The 24103-nt window shown below is 46.4% G+C and overlaps 1 protein-coding gene across 2 annotated transcripts in view; it reads right to left on the bottom strand.

The window, feature by feature from the left end:
• Positions 1-24103, bottom strand: part of Ptpn21 (protein tyrosine phosphatase non-receptor type 21) — a 63369-nt gene that overhangs the window by 11390 nt on the left and 27876 nt on the right. For both annotated transcript variants that reach the window (XM_052185283.1, XM_052185284.1), the window contains exons 5-13: positions 23442-23509; positions 22672-22742; positions 20111-20198; positions 19446-19534; positions 15321-15408; positions 12869-12948; positions 6276-6336; positions 5590-5674; positions 583-2027 (exon numbers count right to left, since the gene is read on the bottom strand). In XM_052185283.1, coding sequence (XP_052041243.1) covers positions 583-2027; positions 5590-5674; positions 6276-6336; positions 12869-12948; positions 15321-15408; positions 19446-19534; positions 20111-20198; positions 22672-22742; positions 23442-23509 — 2075 coding nt within the window. The remainder of the gene's footprint in view (positions 1-582; positions 2028-5589; positions 5675-6275; positions 6337-12868; positions 12949-15320; positions 15409-19445; positions 19535-20110; positions 20199-22671; positions 22743-23441; positions 23510-24103) is intronic.

Here is a 24103-nt window from a genome sequence, read left to right as displayed (position 1 = left end):
GGCCTCCTTCTGAACACCCTTACTCGCTCATCGCTTGAAAGAGTCGTACTTCCTGGGTCCGAGTCACCTCAGCCCACCGTGGTCATGCTGGATTCAGTCTGGAACCCTGACAAACTACATAACTTCCCCGAGTTAGGCACACAGTCTCAAATGCCTCTCAGGAGGCATCACTTGGAAAATCTGAACAGATGCAGTCCTGGGGTGCCTTGTCACCGCATGGTATTTTAATGGGTGGTTAGCGAAGCACTCGAGGCTGGAGTATTGAACCATTCCCCTCTTCCTCAGCACACTGCTAAGTCAGCTCAGGGACTCCTCCCATCCCCTTCCATAGGCCCTCTCTCTGCACCCACTTACCTCTAGCAAAACCATGACCACCCCATCAGTGCACAGTCTCCACACAAGCTTGACCATGCCCCCAAATAAGGCAAAACTCAGAGCTGGGGCAGGAACTAACAATAAAGAGAAAAGGTAAAACCTGAGACCCACTGGTCCTGAGGGAAGACGACAGACTAGAAGTTGAAAACACAGATTAAGGAGCCAGTCCTCCGAGTCTGAGGCACCTTTGCCCCCACAGAAGCTTACCCCTAGTGGCGGAAGTCCTTCCACAATGTTCTTCTTCCCAGAGAGGAGATCTGACACTGGCCTTTTCCTGAGAGAGTCCCTCCTAGCTCGGTACCTCCCTGACGTCGTGAGGTCTGACTCGGACATGGAGGGGGTCAGCAGTCCATCTCTTCGGGGCCGATGGGTTTCCACAACCAGGTGGACAGGGCTGATGTCCTTCGCCCTCTTCTCAGACTCTGTAACATGGGACTTGGGCTCAAAAATATGCAGAGGGCCAGTGACTGGAGTTGCTGACGCACAGGGGTAGTTTAGCTGTTGTTCCTGAGAGAGAGTGGCTGTAAGGCGGGACTCAGACATGGCTGAGGTGGTGTGGTCTCTGCTGCTGTCCTCTTCCAAGTCTTCATCCTCCTCACTGCTGTGAATCAGCATAGTGGCATCAGAAAGGGACTTCTTGTGGCTGAACCTGCCACTCTCCTGCTCTCCGGGCCCCTCCTGCTTCATTTTGTCAGAGAAGATGCTGGACTGGGAGCCTGCTGAGAAGGTCCGGGGCGCCACGTCTGCTGCTGAGGCTGACAGAGTCCTCTCCTTGAGCCTCAGGCCTTCGAAACCATGTGTGAGCCCGGCGATTTCAATACTGTTCCTCTTCTGTAGGTGGGCATGCCGCGCTGCTGTGAGGGGCTCGCTGACCTCCTGCAGGGAGTGAGCCACGGGCAAGCTGTCCTCCTGGAAGGTCTGTACTGAGTGATGGACACGCCTGGTGATGAGATCCGGGTTGCTGCTGCTGATGTAGAGGTGGCGGGACAGGTCTGGGGTGCTGTTGGCAGGTCTTGGGTAAGGATACGGCGGGGGTGGCCGGTACACCTGCGTTCTCAGAATGTTTGGAGCTGGGTAGTCCTGGGCCTGCAGCTGCACATTCGTCAGCTCGGGCACACTCACGGCACCCACCACAGGCCGCCTCTCAGCAGGGTAGGGATACGGAGACTGGCTGTGGAAACTGTAGTTCAAGTTAAAGGGGTAGTGGGCTGACTGGGGAGAGGTGAGGTGCGGGTGCTCCCGAATCTCGGGCTGGCTGTAGACCAAGGCATCGGGCCTGCTGTATGCGTACGAACTGCCGATGTTGAGGTTCCTCAGCGAGCGGCTGTGCCTGTCCGCGTGCACCATGCCCCTGCTGAGCTGCTTCATCACGGTCTCATAGTCGGGGGTTGGGCGGTAGGATGGGGGAATCAGAGCACTGTGCCGGTGGGACGGGATGTAGTCGGGTCTCATGACGTCACTGCCAGTAATACTTGGGTTGGAGGACATAGGGGAGGGCTGCAGGTAGGGCTGAGGGGTGTTTAAGGAGGTTGTACTGTGTGCACTGTAGACGCTGCCGTTGCGGATGCGACCACTGAGGTCAATTTGGGTTCTGTCCAAGCTTGTCTGGGAGTGACAGTAGAATCCATTCTTGTTGGGCACAAAGATGTTATCTGAGGAGGAAAAAGGTTTTAAAAGATTTTGAAGATGTATTAAGTTGGACCAAATACCGAGACAGGCCCTGAAAGAGCTTGTCAATCATCTTGCTAAAGTGACACACATCTTCAGCAGCACTGTTGCCCCAGGAGGTTCAACTTCCTCTCCTAAGGATGGGGAGGTTTGTCTGCTTAAAGTGAGGTGCTTAGGATCTAACCAAGTCTAAGTCCAACAGTGATACAGGCATTCTGGAGCACTGTGGAACTCAGGGAAGAGATACTGATGATGGCACTGAGCCAGTGTGGGTAGGGGCACAACCCTGAGACGCTGAGCGAGGAAAAACAGCATCTGTAAACAGTCCCTTAACTGGAACTTTAGGTTGCTTGCATAGAATCATCTACACTGAGAAGAATTCCACTATAAAAGGAATGCACCACAGGAAGCAGGTACCAAGCCTTCCTGCCCAACAGGGTGTCACTGGGTCATAGCCAAGGTTGCCACCTAAGGCCTGGAGACCAATAAGAAAGAGGCTAAGCCGGGCGGTGGTGCACGCCTTTAATCCCAGCAATCTGGGAGGCAGAGGCAGATGGATTTCTGAGTTCGAGGCCAGCCTGGTCTACAGAGTGAGCTCCAAGACAGCCAGGGCTACACAGAGAAACCCTGTCTCGAAAAAACCAAATCCAAAAAAAAAAAAAAAAATGAGGCTAAGATAACTACAGCTGCCCCACCACGCCCCCAGCTGAGCAAGACTTGGACCCAGGGCTAATTCTCCAGCACTGTGTGCCTATCTGGACTAGAAGACGCTGTCTTTCCTCCATTCAACGCACAGCTCACCTGAATTGCTTTATGAGCACTATTTCCAATGCATAAAAACAATGTCAGCCATCAAATCCTTGGAAATGCTGTCTGTGTACTGCAGAAGCTCCAAGGTAGGATACTGCGTGATGCCCCCGGGCCCATTTTGTTCTAGTGCACACAGCTCTCAGAGTCAGTCTCTCCTCCTCCTGCTGCCCCAGCCTGTGCTGCCCCAGTCTGTGCTTCTGTCTGCAGAGCTCTCCGCAGTGCTAAATCTTTAGATGCCTTCCTCGTCACAGATCCCTCACCCAGGTTGTCTAGAGCAGTGTGAATCCCACACTGGTGTCCCCGCCTCCATGCCCTCTAAGAGCACACAGGACTGTCCAGGTTGCTTAGAGCAGTGTGACCCCCACGCCGGTGTCCCTGCCTCCATGCCCTCTAAGAGCACACAGGACTGACTGTCCAGGTTGTCTAGAGCAGTGTGACTCCCACACTGGTGTCCCCGCCTCCATGCCCTCTAAGAGCACACAGGACAGTCCAGGTTGCTTAGAGCAGTGTGACCCCCACGCCGGTGTCCCCGCCTCCATGCTCTCTAAGAGCACACAGGACTGTCCCTCTTTATCCCTTGGTGCCCAGCACATATGTGAGACTAGTGACAGGAAGGGGACAGTGAGCAGAGAGTTAAGAGCCAGTTTCTGAGGACTTCCTCCTCCCACCTCCCAGTGCCCTGGCCATCGGAGTTGGTCCTCCACTGTGGAAAAGGCTCCTCCAGTCTGAGCCCCCTTCAGGCTAACATGGAACAGAGCCCCACCTGACAGGACACAGCAGACAAGGACTCTGATCAAGACGTAAATCCACAGAGAGTTTAGCACAGCAGAGTCTGCCTGTTCTGACTGCACAGCAGCAGCATGTGGACTGCAGGGTGGCTGGGGTAAGGGTGTGTGGGTGGCAGAGCAGAGGGGCAAAGACAGGGTCCACCGTACAGAACAAGCTAGAGTAGCTAACAGTGGGAAGCTGGATGAGGAGGGTAGGCTAAGGGAGCACACCACAGGGGTCAGCTGGGAGCTCTGTGAGGGTGAGTCAAGGGGTGTGAAGACAAGATACAGCTCATGGGGCGGAGCTAGTGGGACATCTGGAATGATTAAGACCTATGTTATGTTGGAGCAAGAGCGGGGGACATGGTTAAAGGGACATGGAAAACACAGTGTATGATGTTACAGGTTATGGCTGGTTGGCTGACTGAGTGAAATTACGTGCAGCTTGGAATCCACATAACCAAGAGAGTGAGTGACTTCATCACAATAAAGGACCATAAAAACAGACTTAGAGGGTAAGCAATGAGTTCAAATTTAATACTCAACTTCCAGCAAGCCATGATAGTTGATACCAGTCCTTAAATGCCTGTTTATTATCAGCTAGAGAGCCTCCATGCAGGTTCCTATATCAGCCATAGCAAACGGGGAACAAGTAGAACACAGGAAAGATGACAGGGTGGGAAGGAGAAACTGAGTCACCATTATAGAAACTCTAAGTGAAGCTCCCAAAGGGAAATAAAAAAGCACAGGCCTTGTGATACCATAGGACAGGAAGGTGATCTATGGAAACCCCTGAGAGGAAACAAGAGGGAACCGTGGCCTAGAGCACAGAGACATCACTCTCAGACACAGTAAAAACTGGAAGATAAATTAATCTTCAACCATAGTTTGAAGACAAAAGTAAGAACACATGGCAGGTCCCTCACAGACTGAGGTAGGAGAATGAGCAGCATGTAGATGGGAGGCAGAAGCCTTGTCCCACGGATGGTGAAGCTACTGTGTAAGTACAGACAGCCATGTGCAAAGAGGAGAGGACAGCAGTGAGACAGCCCCAAAGGACGCTGAAATCCACACCCCAGCTCTGTTCCCCTACTGCCTTCTTTGCTGTGGGGACTTCCTCAACTGACAGAGAAGGCCACAACAAATGCAGTCAACACCAGTTCTTTGTGTCCCTGCAGATCCCAACCCCCACATGATGGGCAATGAACCCCACTTTTAAACAGCCCCTTCTCCTGTGCCACAGCACTCACCAGCCAGAGCAGCAGACCGAGTCACAGACCTGCCTGGAACTGATGAAATCCAGCCATCCTGCTAGATCCAGAAAGCTCGTCAAGTGCCCACAAATGCATGCTCTCTCAGCAACTTAACTATGATCTCATTGCGAGCCTTGCTTGTACAATAGACCCCAAGCTACTGTTCTGCTGTCTGTGTCCACCTCCCTGGTCTTCAGTCCAGTTAGATAGAGTTTACAAACAAACGTTGCACGGATGGTCAGGATTCAGAATGTTGGCATTTCTGGGCACACGCAACTGAAGTAGCAGTAACAAGTACTTAAATTATTACACCAGGGCCTATCAGGGAGGGATAGAACAAAATCGAGCCTAAGCATCTTTTGTGACCAAGGATTTCTGGTTGCCTCATGTGGTGGTACATGCCTGTAATCCCATCACCTGGGAGATCAGGAACTTAAGGGAAGCCTGGCCTAGCTAAGACTAAGAGGAGAGAGGTATGGGACTTAGGAACCAGCTTAGAGAGCTGCCACTCGATACATCTGGGGTCATCTGAGGAACACACATTCAAGAAAGAACTTGAATGCAGTATCTTCTGTGATTCCAGGATGGCTGTATTTGGCACAACAATTTGGGGTACAACTGTAATAAGAAACCATCCAGACTTCAAGATCTCTAGGTCTTCACAGAGTTATTCATATAATAACTGTGCACAGCTTTGCAGACTCAGTGTACTTTACCTTGGGAAGAAGCAAATGGCTCTGTATAATGTCCATTATAATGCAGCTGGGGTGGGGGAGGCATCGCATAGGGCTGGGGTTTAGGCTAAGAAATGGAAAGTTGGACATAGAGTTAAAACACATTGCCCATGTGAAAAAGGTAAAGTCATTCTTTGCTGGACTCTTTCTCTTCACTAAAAAGACTTCTACAGGAGTTAAATGTATTACAAATGGAGAATAACCATGAAGACAAACCAAGTCTTAACATATCTGTCATTTCCAATGTCTCCCATGTGTCAAAAACAAGCTCTTTGCACTGATGCCAAGGATACTCGACAGCACAAGAAAGTCTGCATCCACAAAGTCATGAACAAGAAGGAATGGATACAAACCTTCCTGTCTAAACTCATGATAGAAAAGCCTTCTCCGGACTATAGTCACCCCTCTAAGACAAAGTCATCAAATAGATGAAATGCTTACTTAGGATTTCTGGCTAACCAGTAAAATTCATAATATTTGGTTGTATCTAATATTTAACGTGTATAATAAATCTTAAGTTGAACTTATAGAAGTAACTATTTCTTTGGATAAAAATCATCAAGCATCATCAAACATTTGTGGTTCATACTCAACATACTGCCTAAAGCATATTTTAAATAAGAGGGCTATCACTAGGAGGGAAGCGGTGAGCATGCCCCTTCTCTTACCAGAGACATCCTGGAAGATGAGCCCCTCCTGACTGAGTTCAACGTGGCAGCCTGAGTTTGCCTGTGGGAGAGAGAAGACAATCGTGAGCCCAGGGACACACTTCCTAGTCTACAACGATAAACCAGATTTAGGAAGGGAGCCGGTGTGGTGGCTCACACCTGGAACTCCAGCATGCAAGAGGCTATGTGCTGGAGTCTGGGTGACATATGAATTACAGGCTGGCTAGGACACAGACAGAGTAACTCATTGTCACAAACAACAATGACAAAAAGATACACAGTCACGAATATTCTCAGGCAAATGGCAAAAGGACAAACAGTCCGTAATTTACAGAAAAGAGCACTGTCACCTCCTTATGTAGGGCTCCACAGCCTCCCAGAACAAAACAAGCACACAATTCTTTGTTCACTCACTCACGCGCGTGCACACACACACACACACACACCACTCTTTCTTTATATTTGTGTTACTTAGGAAGTGTGAGTAGGTATGGTATGAAGATACATTAGATTCTTGCTAATATTGGCAATGCCCATAATTCTGTCAAGGGCATTTTAAACTACCATCTACTCCTGGCTCAAGAGCTTGAGTGATTCCTAACTGGTTACTACCACTAACTAACATATCTGTGAGGTTGGTTAGCACTCTAAGGACCATTACTAAACTCCACCATCACAAAGTAAACAAAATAAATTCACTGACTCAGCAAATGTGCCAGAAATAAGTCTCTTTTCTTCTAAACTAGCATTATTCTTAGCACTTTGAGAATGATATCTGCATTACACTCCCAATGGTAGCTTATTTTTACAAGACCTTTAAAATGAAAACCTTTGACATCCAATGATTCCTGTGCACTCACTGGGCAATTTCTTTAAACAACTCCCTTTCCATCACCTGGGAAGTATTCAAGTTGTTGGAGAGTAACACATGTCTCTTTTCACTTCCTTTCTTTTCCTGGCAGTGAACATTAAGGCTTTATGGTGCAGCTGTGTTTACTTTCCAGAACACACTATCTTTCCAATGTCATGTCACTTGCCTGAGCCTGCAGGGTTGTATGTGGGTCTTTTTAGAGAACCCCTTAAGTATGCACCAGACTCTGATCTTTGTTACTCTGATACTGAATTTGCCTCTGGGCACTGGCCACAGTCAAGCCTCAGTTTAAAGGGACTTACTTTGTGTTCATTCTTTCACTGGCTCTCCATCTAGATAAACTGAGCTTTTAAAATCATCAAAGTCAGGGGTGGTGGCGCACGCCTTTAGTCGTAGCACTCAAGAGGTAGAGGCAGGCGGATTTCTGAATTTGAGTGGTCTTCAGCATTATTTCCCAGACAACCAGGACTAGAGAACCTGACTCAAAAGAGAGCTCTTCCCAAAACAAAAAACAAAGAAACAAAAAACAAAACAAAAAAACCCCAGCATATATTCAAAAGTGGGAGAAGCTCTGACAGAACACACCTATCAACAAATGCCTAACAACATCTGCAGAGTGGCCAGCCTGGGCAAGGACACAGAGCCCAGGGACACAGAGCCCAGGGACAGAGGCTGCCATTCTTACCCACTGGCATCTTGCTGACAGCATCCACTGTGAAGGGAAAAGCAGAAGCAAGTTCTGTTAAAAAACAGAACAAAGGAGCCCCACCTGCAGAAAGGCCTGAGGCAGGCAACCTTTCCAACAGTCTGCCTCTTTTTCTCATTGTTCCTCTAAGCACAGTTCACTGCGAGGCCAGCAATCATCAACTTCCCACATAAAGGAAAACAGCGGTTAGCTCGGCGGGATGCCGTCTGTGCTAGCCAATGCTGAGAAGCCCTGCAGCTACAACTCCTTAGATTAATGGCGAGAGTGAGGGCATGATAATGGTGAGAGGATAATAAAATGGCTGCCAGCTCAAGTGAAATGCAAGATATTGTTTGGTGAAACTGTGCAAAGTCTACCCATGGTTATCTTAATCTCGACGACGCCATCAGAGAGGTCAGGTCATTATCTCTGCTTTACAAATGAGCAAAGTGATACTTGATTAGGTAGACCACACCTGGTCACATGGCAAACAAGTGGTAGAACCAGCATTTGAAAGGGCAGGTCTGCTGGATGTCTGAGCGCAGTCCCTGCAATTACACACACACACACACACACACACACAGTAAATTAATCTATTAACTTAAAACTATAAGAGATGTCTCACTTGCTCCATGAGCTTTCCAGTTGGCCATTGGTTTATTCACAGCTAGCAAAGGGCAGCCTTTGATCAGGTGTTAGGTAGTGGAAATGGTCCTGGGATGTTGTTTGAATGGCTTTCCTCCTGTGTTTTAATGAAAAACAAAAGCTCCCCCTGTTTTAGGGCAGGCCAGAGGTGCATATACCTGCCAATGACCTGGCTCTGGATCCCTGCCCCAATTTGCCACCTTGGGCAAGTCCCCACCCGACTTGGGGACCTTTGACAATCCCCATTATCTTCAACTCCTGCTTCTTCCAGGGACTCACTCTTCAGTGAGTCCTCTCTCCCTCTGGGGACCCAGTAAGCCAGAAGGGAAGGAGGGCACTACATCTTCCAGTCCCCTGAGGCAGTAGTCAGTCTGCTAACTACAGAAGTCTCCAAACAGAAGTGCACTGGCTGCTACGCTCACCGACAGCCTAAACTACAGGGCTAGCTCGTTTTACTTTGCTCAGCCATTAGCATGCTGCTGACTGGAAAATTTACCTTTCTTAAGGTTTTGGGGCCCTCTCTCTCACTTTTCAGGTTGAAGGGTACAAGCCACAAAGAAGGGAGAAAAAGCCTATACCAAGAAATGTTGTATTCTGTGCTCATGTTTTCTTCAGAGTCTAGGGGGCAGACTGCTGCCAGCCAACTCAGGCTTGGGATACCAGAAGAGGCCTTTTGACCAGACTGACACTGGTATCATTCAATACCTAATACAGTCCAAAGGGTTATCAAGGAAGGTCTCATTATTCCGGTTTACACATAAAAAACAAAGGGAGCTTCTAAGCTAACATATAAAGATGACCCAGTACCTCCGGTGCCTTGTCTGAGTGGAAAGAGAAATACTAGATCCTGTCAGCAAGTATCACCTGGGCCAATGTTAGATGCACCTGACACGACTATCCTATAGAAAGAACATAGGAGGGGTGCAGAGACTGTAGGAGAAAGGGATCCTTTCTGTGGAAGCAGACTCCATCTCCAAAATGGGTAACTACCATGTAACCATGGTTACCTGCTAGCACACTAAGCTGACCAGCTGGACGAGAAGAACAAGTCCTGCCAACACCTCAGAATCATCCTAAGATTAGATGCTACTAGACCTGTGTTGAAAGCCTTCAAGAAATGGCTAAAAAAAAATTCAGTTTTCTTACCCATCAAAATGTGAGGATTTAATATAATAAGCTTCATTTACCTTACCCAGAAAAAAAATTGTACAAGGTAATATATTTGTTTCACAGACTCTTAAATAAATGCACTGATAGTTCCCAGAAATTAATATGGAGAAATTAAAAACAAATTTAAATGGAGAAATTAAAAACAAAATTTGGAAAAATAGTCCTTCACACATAGTAGCTGTAAAGAAAATCAAATATTCTTCATACAAGAAAAATACATGTAGCTAACAATACATGTATAGCTTTACTCACATGTGGCAACATGCCAAAGGTATATGTCTACGATCATAGGAATTCCCACACACAGTCATTGCTTTTCTCTCTGAATTTTAAAATTATTAAAATGAGGAACTGCTAAAATAGGCTTTTCAAAAAGGCATTAGCCACAGTGCAATACAGGGTAGACTAGATGGCAACACACTTAATGGCTTCTTCATGATGGCTGTCACTACTGTTTTCAAGAGAAACATGAACTGAGGTAGTGATGTTTCATCATGAGTGGTTCTACATTTATGAAAAGCTTCTAAATGAAAATGCTGTGTCCCGGGAACTGGAGAGATGGCTCAGCGGTTAAGAGCATTGACTGTTCTTCCAAAGGTCCTGAGTTCAAGTCTCAGCAACCACATGGTGGCTCACAACCATCTGTAATGGGGATCTGATGCCCTCTTCTGGTGTGTCTGAAGACAGTGTACTTATTTATAATAATAAATAAATCTTAGGGCCTGAGCAAGCAGGGACTGAGCGACAGAGAGAGCAGGGCCAACCGGAGTGAGCAGAGGTCCTCAGATCAATTCCCAGCAACCACTGAAGGCTCCCAACCATCTGTACAGCTACAGTGTCATCATATACATAAAAAAGAAAAAGAAAAGAAAAAGGAAATGCCGTGTTCCAATAGATTCTGTAATTATTTGAATGTAATTATTATATGCAAAAATAATGTCACAAATGCTCATCTTCAGGCCAGCTAAAGAGGTTTCCCAAATCCAGGACTCCTGGATCCTCTGAATGTGAAAATTTCATACACAAATTCAAGAGTGGGAAGAGAGCAGAAAAGGTGGTCATGCCACAAAGAATGAGATTATTTGTTTACATGAACATGGGGAACTAGACACCATCGTGTCAGGGAAAATAAACCAGACTCACATGTTCCTTCTCATAGCAAGACTCAGTGTGTATGTGTGTGTGTGTGTGTGTGTGTGTGTGTACATGAAAGTAAAAGGAGAAGCTGTGGCCAATAATCCCAGCTCTTAGAAGCTGGAGCAGGAGGACTGCTGCCAAGTCTGAGGCCCACTTGGGCTACACAGTGAATACAAAGTCTGCCAGAACCACAAAGCAAAACTCTGTAGCAAGCAAATAAACTGAAGGAATAATAAAGTGTTAAAGATATAGACTGGGAAGGAGAAGGGTCAGAGGAGCATATGAGAGAGGATGACTATCAACAAGGCCCTCACACAATGTACAGACATGTCAGAAGAGCAACAAGGCCCTTACACAATGTACAGACATGTCAGAACAGCAATAAGGCCCTTACACACACATGTACAGACATGTCAGAACAGCAACAAGGCCCTTACACAATGTACAGACATGTCAGAACAGCAACAAGGCCCTCACACAATGTACAGACATGTCAGAAGAGCAACAAGGCCCTTACACACACATGTACAGACATGTCAGAACAGCAACAAGGCCCTTACACACACATGTACAGACATGTCAGAACAGCAACAAGGCCCTTACACAATGTACAGACATGTCAGAACAGCAATAAGGCCCTTACACACACATGTACAGACATGTCAGAACAGCAACAAGGCCCTTACACACACATGTACAGACATGTCAGAACAGCAACAAGGCCCTTACACACACATACAGACATGTCAGAACAGCAACAAGGCCCTTACACAATGTACAGACATGTCAGAACAGTAACAAGGCCCTCACACAATGTACAGACATGTCAGAACAGCAACAAGGCCCTCACACAATGTACAGACATATCAGAACAGCAACAAGGCCCTCACACAATGTACAGACATGTCAGAACAGCAACAAGGCCCTTACACACACATACAGACATGTCAGAACAGCAACAAGGCCCTTACACACACATGTACAGACATGTCAGAACAGCAACAAGGCCCTTACACAATGTACAGACATGTCAGAACAGCAACAAGGCCCTTACACACACATGTACAGACATGTCAGAACAGCAACAAGGCCCTTACACAATGTACAGACATGTCAGAACAGCAATAAGGCCCTTACACACACATGTACAGACATGTCAGAACAGCAACAAGGCCCTTACACACACATGTACAGACATGTCAGAACAGCAACAAGGCCCTTACACACACATACAGACATGTCAGAACAGCAACAAGGCCCTTAAACAATGTACAGACATGTCAGAATAGCAATAAAACCCTCACACAATGTACAGACATGTCAGAACAGCAACAAGGCCCTTACACAATGTACAGACATGTCAGAACAGCAACAAGGCCCTCACACAATGTACAGACATGTCAGAACAGCAACAAGGCCCTTACACACACATGTACAGACATGTCAGAACAGCAACAAGGCCCTTACACAATGTACAGACATGTCAGAAAGCTTCTTACTTTGTATAACTAAAAGGTGAATATATTAAAAGATGAATAATCTTTCCTCAAAATGCTGACCAGGATATTGACTAAAAATTATAAAGAATACTACTCCCAAGCCAGACATGGTGGCCCACACCGCCTAGCACTCTGGAGGCAGAGACAATCCAATGGACATTTGTGAGTTCAAGGCTAGCCTGATCTACATAGCACTTTCCAGGCCCACCAAGGCTCCATACTGAGCTCTTGTCTCAACAAAACAAAGCAACAAGAAGACTACTCCTCTCAGACTGGGGATCAAAGGTCAGTGGTAGAACAGTTGCCTAGCATGTAGAAGGCCTTGGGTTCAATCCCCAAAGAAAAGGAGAGAAAATGAAGAGGAAAAAAAGCTTTTTAAAAAAATCTTCAAGGATTAGGACGGTGGAAGGTGCTTGCTGCCAAGCTCAGCAAGTTACAATCCCACTAAAGCCCACTCAGTGGGGAGCATGACTGCCCAAGCTTCTATACACGGTCTCCTGATACACATGCAAACTGAAGAAATGCAATTTAACATTTTTTTCAATCCCAAATGATGTTCTACAGTTTCTGAGCAGGAGATACTCACAGGTTGCACTGGTTCAGTCTGTAAAACTTGTGCCGTGCCACACACAGCCTCCACACGTACTTCGCTGTTTCCATGTCTTCCTGGCAGACAGAACACACGCAGAGTCATAGGAAAACACACAGAGAGGAAGACACTTGTAATGCAGAGACACTGTGTCTACACCATTTCCCCACCATGGTGAGTCCCTCATTTCCACAGAGACTCCATCCTCCCCTGCCCCTGTGACTCCCTCATCCCCACAGTGACTCCCTCATCCCCACAGTGACTCCCTCATCCCTAAAGTGACTACCTCATCCCTACAGTGACTCCCTCATCCCTACAGTGACTCCCTCATCCCCACAGTGACTCCCTCATCCCCACAGTGACTCCCTCATCCCCACAGTGACTCCCTCATCCCCACAGTGACTCCCTCATCCCCACAGTGACTCCCTCATCCCTACAGTGACTCCCTCATCCCTACAGTGACTCCCTCATCCCTACAGTGACTCCCTCATCCCCACAGTGACTCCCTCATCCCTACAGTGACTCCCTCATCCCCACAGTGACTCCCTCATCCCTACAGTGACTCCCTCATCCCTACAGTGACTCCCTCATCCCTACAGTGACTCCCTCATCCCCACAGTGACTCCCTCATCCCTACAGTGACTCCCTCATCCCCACAGTGACTCCCTCATCCCTACAGTGACTCGCTCATCCCCACAGTGACTCCTTCATCCCCCCTCTGTGACTCCCTCATCCCCCCTCCGTGACTCCCTCATCGCCCCTCCATGACTCCCTCATCCCTACAGTGACTCCCTCATCCCCACAGTGACTCCTTCATCCCCCCTCCGTGACTCCCTCATCCCCCCTCCATGACTCCCTCATCCCCACAGTGACTCCTTCATGCCCCCTCCGTGACTCCCTCATGCCCCCTCCGTGACTCCCTCATTCCCCCTCTGTGACTCCCTCATCCCTACAGTGACTCCCTCATCCCCACAGTGACTCCCTCATTCCCCCCTCTGTGACTCCCTCATTCCCCCTCTGTGACTCCCTCATCCCTACAGTGACTCCCTCATCCCCACAGTGACTCCCTCATTCCCCCCTCTGTGACTCCCTCATCCCCCCTCCGTGACTCCCTCATTCCCCCTCTGTGACTCCCTCATCCCCCCTCCGTGACTCCCTCATTCCCCCTCTGTGACTCCCTCATCCCCCCTCCGTGACTCCCTCATCCCCCCTCCGTGACTCCCTCATCCCCCCTCCATGACTCCCTCATCCCTACAGTGACTCCCTCATCCCCACAGTGACTCCTTCATCCCCCCTCCGTGACTCCCTCATGCCCCCTCCGTGACTCCCTCATTCCCCCTCTGTGACTCCCTCATCCCTACAGTGACTCCCTCATCCCCACAGTGACTCCCTCATTCCCCCCTCTGTGACTCCCTCATTCCCCCTCTGTGACTCCCTCATTCCCCCTCTGTGACTCCCTCATCCCCCCTCTGTGACTCCCTCATCCCCCCTCTGTGACTCCCTCATCCCCCCTCTGTGACTCCCTCATCCCCCCTCTGTGACTCCCTCATCCCCCCTCTGTGACTCCCTCATCCCCCCTCCGTGACTCCCTCATTCCCCCTCTGTGACTCCCTCATCCCCCCTCCGTGACTCCCTCATTCCCCCTCTGTGACTCCCTCATCCCCCCTCCGTGACTCCCTCATCCCCCCTCTGTGACTCCCTCATTCCCCCTCTGTGACTCCCTCATCCCTACAGTGACTCCCTCCTCCCCACAGTGACTCCTTCATTCCCCAGCCCTTTGGCTAACCTCTGGAAGCTGTGAGAACTTAATGGAGAAAATGAAATGGCCTGCTTAGCAGTGTGAGTGAGCTATTCCTAAACATCATATTCGTATCAAGTATCAACTCTACTCCTGAGAAATACACTCAGAGACTTTCCAAACATTTGCTCTGGGGTCTTAATACTGCCTTTATTAAGACAGCCAGGGCAGATAAAGGCTGACAGCACCACACAGCAGCTCACCAGCACTGGGGCAGTAGCTAGGCTTACTTCAGTCTCTTTACAATTAGTTCACAAGTCACTCAAGAGGGCTAGAGGGTTGGCTCAGAAGTTACGAGCACTGACTGCTCTTCCAGAGGTCCTGAGTTCAATTCCCAGCAAGCACATGGTGGCTCACAATCATCTGTAATGAAATCTGATGCCCTCTTCTGGTGTGGCTGAAGACAGCTACAATGTACTCATATATATTTCAAAAAAAGTCACTTGACTCAAAGAATACAAAGACTCATTTGCTCAATAACACTGAACAAGTCAGCATGTTCCCCAAGTGCAACTTTGTAACATTTAAAACGTGCATTTTTACAGCACATAGAATTATGAAGTCCTAAATTAGTCCAAACTCCCCCATCCCCCAATACACAAAAGAGAATCAGGAACGTAACGAGCTGACTGATGTTTTGTGCTCACTCACAGTCTGGAACTGGATGGTCTCCTCCTTATTTGCCAGCTCTAATGCAAAAAAGGACTTGTTGTGCGACATGTTAGCGATGTCGTGCCACCTAGACAACAACAGAGAATACTGAGTACACAGATGTACCCTGGGGTGTAACAGGTCGTTTCCCTTATGGTTGATGTGTGACTTAATAGTTTATTTCACATATATAAATAGATATGTAAAAAATATATAAATATATACATTATATTTATATTACTATACAAATTCTATATGGGTATGTTTGCATCTAATGTTTTATTATGCTTATATATTATATATAATTTATATATAATATACAACAAATATTATATATACATATATACATACATATATACATACATATATATATACATATATACATATATATATATATATATATATATATATAGAGAGAGAGAGAGAGAGACATCAGCCAAGTTTATAGACTTGTTCTACCTGTGTGAGCTGAGTAATCTCAGCTTCCTGCCCTGGATGTCTTCCACTATGCCCCCCTCCATGTGTCTCCTGCCACGCCTCCTGCCACGCCTCCCGCCATGCTTACACTGCCATTATAGACTCTAAACCTCTGGAGTTGTAAGCCAAAATAAAGGTCCTTAAGTTGCTTTTTGTCGAAGAATTTCATCGCAGCAACAGGAAAGTAACTAATACACCTGACTTGCTATTTGCTTAACAGTCAAAGACACTTACTCCTGTTAGCTTTTCCGTTCATGCCCTCATCTACCTATGAACAAACTTTACAGGGCATCCACTACCACAATGAAGATAACTGTACTGGGCCCTAGGGATTCTAAAATCGGTGTGGCGATGGTCCCTCGGGTCCCTTCCCTTGGGAGGGTGGGAAGGCACCAGACAACACAAAAGCAGGCATGCTGATTAGCAGTGAGGGCAAACAGCATAAAGTAAGGGACAAGAGAGAGGTGCGCTCTGAAATCTATGGTGGAGAGAAAGCTAAGTGCTCAGAACCCAAGGGTGAATTATTCTGAGTGTTGTCAGTAGGACATAAACTCTATCCTAAACTGTATCATCTTTAGCTTTTACAGACTGGATTTGGTTCTTATTACCTAGCTGTGTGACACTGTCTGAAGAAACTGAGTTTGGGAGACGCTCAGTCTCTTCTGAGCCATCAGCCCCCCACCCTCCCAGAACCACTGGAGTCACAAGAGTGGCTAATTCCAAAGATTGGCAAGTTTTGAAATATTTGGAATCCAGCAGTGGTTGAGCAGCTACAACCTGGAAATCCAAAGCTCCTGACCAGGAAGCACTGCACGGGGAAACTCTGTCCCCTCACCAGCCACCGACTCAGGGCCTTGCAAACATGAAGCCACTGCTTCACCACGGAGCTCCATCCTCTGTCTCCCACATCTTTAACTGGGGATTTTTGGACTCAGAATGTTCAATTTGTACTCTATTTCTTAAGCTAAAATTTGTTAAATTAAAATCAATGTATTGACTTACTGCTCAGTTGTTAAACATAAAGACTGTATTTTCATTGTATTAAATGAGGCAGATTTGAAAATGCCTGTGTGAGCCGGGCAGTGGTGGCGCACGCCTGTAATCCCAGCACTCTGGGAGGCAGAGGCAGGTGGATTTCTGAGTTTGAGGCCAGCCTGGTCTACAGAGTGAGTTCCAGGACAGCCAGGGCTACACAAGAGAAACCCTGTCTCGAAAAAAAAACCAAATCCAAAAAAAAAAAAAAAAAAAAAAAAAAAAAAAAAAAAAAAAAAAAAAAAAACCTAAAAAAAAAAAAGAAAGAAAGAAAAAAGAAAAAAAAAAAAGAAAGAAAAGAAAATGCCTGTGTGGTGAAGAAAGCACAACTGAATACCTGAGACTTCCATATGGCCTGGGTACCATCCTGCTGCCTGAGTAAATCCTGGTCCCTTTTCCTGTCTCTGTGCCCCCAGCTCAGCACGCTGGGAAGATTTACTGTAAGCGGATTGGGGACAGAGCCCTGTTGCCACTGAAGCGGCCCCACGGGCACTGCTGTGAAGGAGAGAAGCTCTGCTCCCAAGCTATGTCTACTCTATGGCCTCTGCCTCTCTGGATAATTCAGGGTCCAAAGGTGGTAGAGCAAAGCAAGATAAAGAAGAGTTGTCATTTTAGTGAAAAAGTTCTTAAAGGGGAAGCCCAGTTCTCAGGAACAAAGTATAGAAAATAGAAGCATAAAAGGAGCTATAAAACAATAAAAGGCAGCGTGACACAGAGCCTAAGAGAAGAGGCAGCTCAGTAAAGAATCTTAGGCGGGGAAGGGGGGAACCTTGGGCGAATCACTTGGCTTGTTAACCCTCCACTATCCTGGGTGAAAACTGGTGGTAATGTCTGCCCCTGAGGCATTATGAAGACGACAGCATGAGAAGATATAAAGAAAGCAGTCAACACAGCACCGGATCCCTGATAACTCACATTAATGAACACTGAACATAGTAGTCTAAAGTGACACATCTGCTTCCCTGCTTGATGAAAACAATGTAAACCTTATGTTGCTTACATCAATAGAAAACAGAAACAGAGTAAAACAGAATAGAAAATAGAATGGCAAAATAGAAAATAGAACAGAGTAAAATTGCAAATATTTTTAGAAGATCGTGACCCAGACTTTCTAAGATTACAGATTTTAAGAACTTATGCCCAAGAGTGAACCACATGACCTACTTTACTACATTTACGGTAATGGGAGAGGTCAAGCTGGCACTCATCAGGAACTTGCTCCCTGCTGGCTAGCCTTCATGGTACTGGAGGTGAGACGCAGGATGCTGAGACAGGGGCAAAGCTCTTACTCGGCTAAGAGTGGTGCAAATGTTACAGGGTAACTAACGGTTTTCTAGATGAATGTAAGGCTAGAGCCACGTGGGGAAGGAGAAGGTGGGGAGCTCATTGACCCCCATTGTGCTAAATGGCCACAGTATCAAACCGCCCTCCAAATTGTTCTCTCTACACTCATCAATCAACGCTGCTCTCAGCCTTCCTTCGAGAAGCCTCTTGGTGCTGTGAGTGGGAGGAGCTTACACAGAAAGTCAGGCTGATCACAGCGCACAAAGTAAGTGCGTGCAGAGTGTCCAACCACAAACGGACATCTGAGTCACTCACCCTCTCACCAAGGCTCAGGAACCATTGTGGAAGAAAAGGAAGACAGGGCATAAAAGCCAGAGGTCAAGGAAGAATGGAGTGGAACGGTGCCATCTAGACACTAGCAGAATGCTGGCATTTGTAAAGTCATGGCCGCTGTGATTGTAGCACAAGTTCAAACCCATCTCCACCCCTAGCTGAGGAGCTATTGACAGTTGGTGGCTTCTTGGGAAGGGAAAGTCAGCTTTAAGAGCGTGGCCCCTCATAAGTCGACTGTGCTCCAAGGTATGACCCCAGACCCATGAATATATGGAATCCATAGGTTTCAAATATATTATGTATATTGATACCAAGTTGGGGATTTTATCCAAAGGAGTTAGGGGAGAAATGGGAGTAGTATGTTCCAAAGACATAGTATAAAGATATAAAAATCTCATAAATATTAATAAAGAATTAATAAAATGTTATTAAATGTCCAAAAAGATATAACTGGAACATAGAATACTACAACGAAATCTTAAGCCACCTGTAAGTTTACTTCGCAGACACTGCAGTCCACTCTGAGATGTCCCTATCTGTCACTGTGCCTTCCCACTACATGCATTCCAAGTCTTATACAAACAACACTGTGTTTTATAACTGGAGGGAAATCAACTTCACAAAAATGGAAGTTTGCTGAGATGTTGACATTTTAGTAATTTTGTTACTTAACAATAGTCAAAAGGAAGTCTAGATTTTTCTATAGTAAATAAATAGTCCCAGAAACCAGAACTCAAATGGAAAATTCCCTGTCAAAGCAAAGGTCGGCTTTGGCCTCGACCTCTGCGTGGCAGCACTCACACACTGTAAGCAGCTACAAGCTGACCATCACTACACGCCCTATTTGCTGCGTGTCTGTGAAGACAGTAGTGTGTTGATGAAACTCCGTACTTGGGTGCCATTTAACGTTAGAAAAGGAGTATCTCCATTTTCCAATGAGAAATGAGGGAAGACTTGTCAGCAATAACCATTTAGGTATTTAAAAACACAGAACAATACCTGAATACCACGGGAGGCCTTCCATTCTTGTGTTTCACAAAGATGCCATCAAGACAAGCACCAATGGATATGTCACTTCCTTGGCTGTCCTAGACCAAGAGAAGAAAGGGGAGACCCCTGGGAAATGGAGCACAAGGACAAATGCATCCACTTCCCTAAATTTGTTTCCCCGGGGAAACACCATCCAGGGCAAACCCAGCGTCCTGCCACAAGTATGGAAATAGGAGTATAAACTCTTGTAAGAATAGTTTTGTTCTTATGTTTATTTATTTACTTAGCATGTGGTTGCACTGTAGAGGTCAGAGGACAACCTGTGGGGATCTGTTTTCTCCTGCTACCATGTGAATCCCAGGATCAAACGGGTCAGCAGGCTTGGTGGCAAATGCCTTCACCCTCTAAGCCAAGGTTAGACTCTTAAGAACTCCATTTCCTTACCCTGTCAAAGCACAACCTCAACATGGAACTGCATTTTACTACAGATGTCTGGTCACAAGGCCTCAGCCATGCTGTTTTCTCAAACTGCTAAGCGCCCCCTCCTCCCTTTCTTCAACAAAACCTCACTCTGCATCCTATTCTATGCTCAAATGATTCACCTATCTGAGCCACAGGAGCAGCAGGGTCTGTGGGTCCGCATAGGCACGCCCAGCTTGCTAGCCCCCCCGTACCTTGGCAGGATAGCTCTCCTCGCCATAGCCGTCCATTCTTTCTACCTCCTGCATGTATAGCATCTCCGCCTCAGGAGCTGTGAGCCCTCTGCAATCCAACAGATGTTAGTGAGACTGCTCCATACCTAAACTTCATTAAATGATTAAATGATGCACATCAATTTGGAATAGAACATTATAAACATTTAAGCTTCTAAGCATCTGAATATATATAATTGCTTATATTGATCCTCTAAAATATATCAAAAATGGACAACCTAGGAAGCTAAATGCAGAAGGCAAGCATAGATAGCCTTATGCTTCGGGGAGGTAAAGGGACAGACAAGGGACAATGCAGTTACCAAGATGTCATCAATACAAATCCAGGAGTTTTTACCTAAACTAGCAACCAGTTGCTTAATTATCCTAAAATATCAGGAAATACTGAGAATTTGGTTTAAAAACTAAGTAATGGGACTGAATAGATTGCTCAGTGGTTAGAGCGCAGGCTGTGCCTCCGGAAGGACCTGAGTGTGATTCCTACATGGCAGCTCGCACTCATCCTTTACTCCTGTTCCAGGAGAGCTAGTGCCTTCATCTGATCCCCACAGGCATGGGTATGATACACATACCTATGCACAGGCAAAACACTCATACATACAAAATAAAATGAATAAACCTTTAAAACATGTTTTTTAAAGACTAAATGATAAATGTCACAGGGGCAGGAAGAGGCTATGCACGAATCCCTCTTAGTTCAGAAGACTGGAGTCCTAGATGGACAGGAGGAAGAAAGGGTGCTCACATGCATCGACTCCCCCCCAGCCTCAGCTGATGCTCCCCCCCCATGCCAAGGCTCCTCCCCCTGCAGCCACCCCAGTCTTGCATTGCTCGGATTGTACTGTATTCCTCACACAAAGGTCTGAGCCTTTGTGTGCACACCTCCTCCTCCTCCATCTACCATCCACACACAGACCCCAAAATCATTAGTTTCCTTAGGGCTCGGTGACTGTGCCACTCCTCCTGTCAGATTCTCTGGGTCTCCCCCAGTAGCCACCCATACCCAATGCAGTCCTTACACAATCTGTCCACACCTCCTCCACTGCATGCTTTTCTATCGCTAGATACTACTACCATAGTGGGTTGTGCTGGGAACACATTCTTGGAAAGCAGAGAATTATTCTATTTATCTTTAAGCCATACCACCCAGCATTTTGTCACGTAAGGATAGAAAGTACTTATAGGTTCCTAAGTCCTATTATTTAAGTGACAGTAAAAAACAAATGAAATAAAATGACAAAAACCAGGGCTATGTATGCCTTTGGGTCATGCTTGCCCTTGGGTCAGTGTGCCTTTGGGTCATGTGTGCCTTTGGGATCAAGTAAGTGTACTGGGAAATATGGTTTGTGTAGACACAGAGGCAGAATAGTGTTTTTTGGAGAGGAGAAAATACTGTGAACATTTGGGAAGGAGCCCAGGGAGAGATGAGAGAACAGTACTTTTGAAATTATTCTTTTGCAACCAACAAGGGTAGACAGAATACATACAGAGACTGAAATAGACCAGGATCATCTACTTTCAAGTCACTTTTAGCCTATATCAGTCAGCGACCTAAGTCATTCTGAGGTTAGTTTCCTTTGTATCTAAGTTGAAGATAATATTCTCCTTAAAGAATACTGGAGCTATCAGAATGTAATTTTATATATAAAGTATCTGCAACCTGTGCACTTGGCTTAGAGTAAGCGCTATATCTTATATTTTTTTTAAGATTTATTTATTATTTTATATAAGAACACTGTAGCTGTCTTCAGACACCAGAAGAGGGCATCAGATCTCTTTACAGATGGCTGTGAGCCACCATGTGGTTGCTGGGATTGGAACTCAGGACCTTTGGAAGAGCAGTTGGTGCTCTTAACCGCTGAGCCATCTCTCCAGCCCCCAGATCTTAGATTCTTATAGTCAATAGAGGCTCACCATCAAAGAAAGTCAACATGGACCAGCATAGATGAGAATTGCAAGGATAATCTGGGCCACAGACATGAGGATTCTCACCATAGCTCCCCAGGGGACAGAAATCCTGCTTCCAAAAGCATACAGGGGTCAACGGTTGTGGTGATGCATGTCTAGCACTCAGGATGCAGAGGCAGCAAGATAGCAAGTTTGGGGCCAACCTTCCTCTCAAAATTCTCAAGGGCAGAGGATGTCACTCAGTGGTAAAATGTCCGCCCACTATGTACACCCCCCTGAGCTCAAACTCTAACACAATTAAAAGAAAAAAAGAAATGACAGACAGGAGGAGGAAGAAAGGAGGGAGGGAGGGAGGGAGGGAGGGAGGGAGGGAGGGAGGGAGGGAGGGAGGGAGGGAGGAGGGAGGGAAGGAGGGAGGGAGGGAAGGACATCCTCTGTTCCCTCCCTGGCACATGGACAATGACTGGAATGCTAGGGGAATGTACTTAGAACTTGGCACACAGTGCTCGTTACTTACTCCCTTCACAAACAAGCTGCAATAAAGTTCCCAATTTAATATACAAAGCATATTTCAAAATCAAGCAGCCATGAGCCGTGGGCCTTTTCTGTGTTACCTGTATTTCTGATGCAGCAAGGCCACTTTCTGGGCTGCTTCTTCCAGCACTTTCTCATCCTGAAGCCACCCCTGAAGGAAACACGCAGCCATGAGCACCAGCACATTTTTTACCCAGGAGTCACTGCACAGTCACTGACTTCCGCCATTCAGGTGACAGCCAAACACTGCTAGCCCTGGGGAGCTCTGCTTTTGTCTGTGGCCACGATGTCTCTAATGAATTGAGTAGCTTCTGCTCAAAAGCCAAAAGACTGTCCTGCCTTCTCCACTCCTCCAAGGGAAGGTGTCAGCTGAGTTCTAAGGTTGGAAATATCCATGAGCCAGTTCTGAGCTTGGTGCTAACCCGTTAAGAAGAACAGCCCACTCTCCTCAGGAGCGTCAATGAGATGTTCACATCTGTTTCTTCAACAGAAACTTTAGAAAGTAGTAGGAGGCCGGGTTTTAACACTGATAACAAGACAGATTTAATCCAACATTAACTTTGTGATTCTCCAACACCAAAACCAAAGCTCTCTCCTTAGACTCATAACCAAAGGCAAATAAATAAATAAATAAATAAATAAATAAAATGTAGGTACAGCACAGAGAATTACACCCTCAGTCTCTGTGAACTTACAAAGACCAGGAAGACTCTAACAGGGAAAGACTGAGACACCAGAGGTTTACAGTGACTTTATAATGCTAGTCCTGCTTGGGACATCTGCCCCATGGGCAATCAGGGACCCTAAGAGTACAGGAACAAACTGTACACAAAATGCCAAAAGAGCTTACCACAGGGAGCAAGGCAAATTTCTGAAGAAAATCTTGGGATTCATACTGGTCAAAGTCACCAAAATCAGCTAAAATAAAATGACAAATATCCACATGTTGGTTACATTTAAATTTCACAACCACACACTCACATAACAGAAATCATTAAATAGTGTGGATAGATAACATGTTTCTATGATTCAGAAACCAACTCTGTCTGACAGATAATAGAGCAAGTTTTCAGGGTATATTTTACAAAACAACAGGTAGATTCATGCACACTGGCTTGGGAAAAATGTCTATGAAGTGATACAAGTCTGCTCTGCCCCGCATGTGACATGTGCATAGGTAAGTGTCAAACGGGCAGGGAGTGTGCCCTGTGAGGGAACTGCACACCAAGGTGTCAGAACTTTGTTATTCTCAAGGTGACAAGTGTCCATGTCAGCTAGTATCTGGAAGAATTTCATCATTTTTCATTTTTCCTTTGTGTCTTATTTTGGCTTGAAGCATGGTCCCAATGCTAGTCTTGACTGACCTAAAACTCGCTATGTAGAATAGGCTGGCCTTGAACTCACAGAGATCTGCTTCCTTGCAGGGATTAAAGTTAAATGGCACTGTACCCAGCTTAATTTTTCTTTTGACTGTATCCCAATTTCCATGGTTAAACACCAGTTACCACTTGA

This window comes from Apodemus sylvaticus, chromosome 6, assembly GCF_947179515.1.
Source record: "Apodemus sylvaticus chromosome 6, mApoSyl1.1, whole genome shotgun sequence".
NCBI classification, from domain to species: Eukaryota; Metazoa; Chordata; class Mammalia; order Rodentia; family Muridae; genus Apodemus; species Apodemus sylvaticus.
Note: the sequence above shows the minus strand (reverse complement) of the source record. Positions and strands in the feature narration are given on the sequence as shown.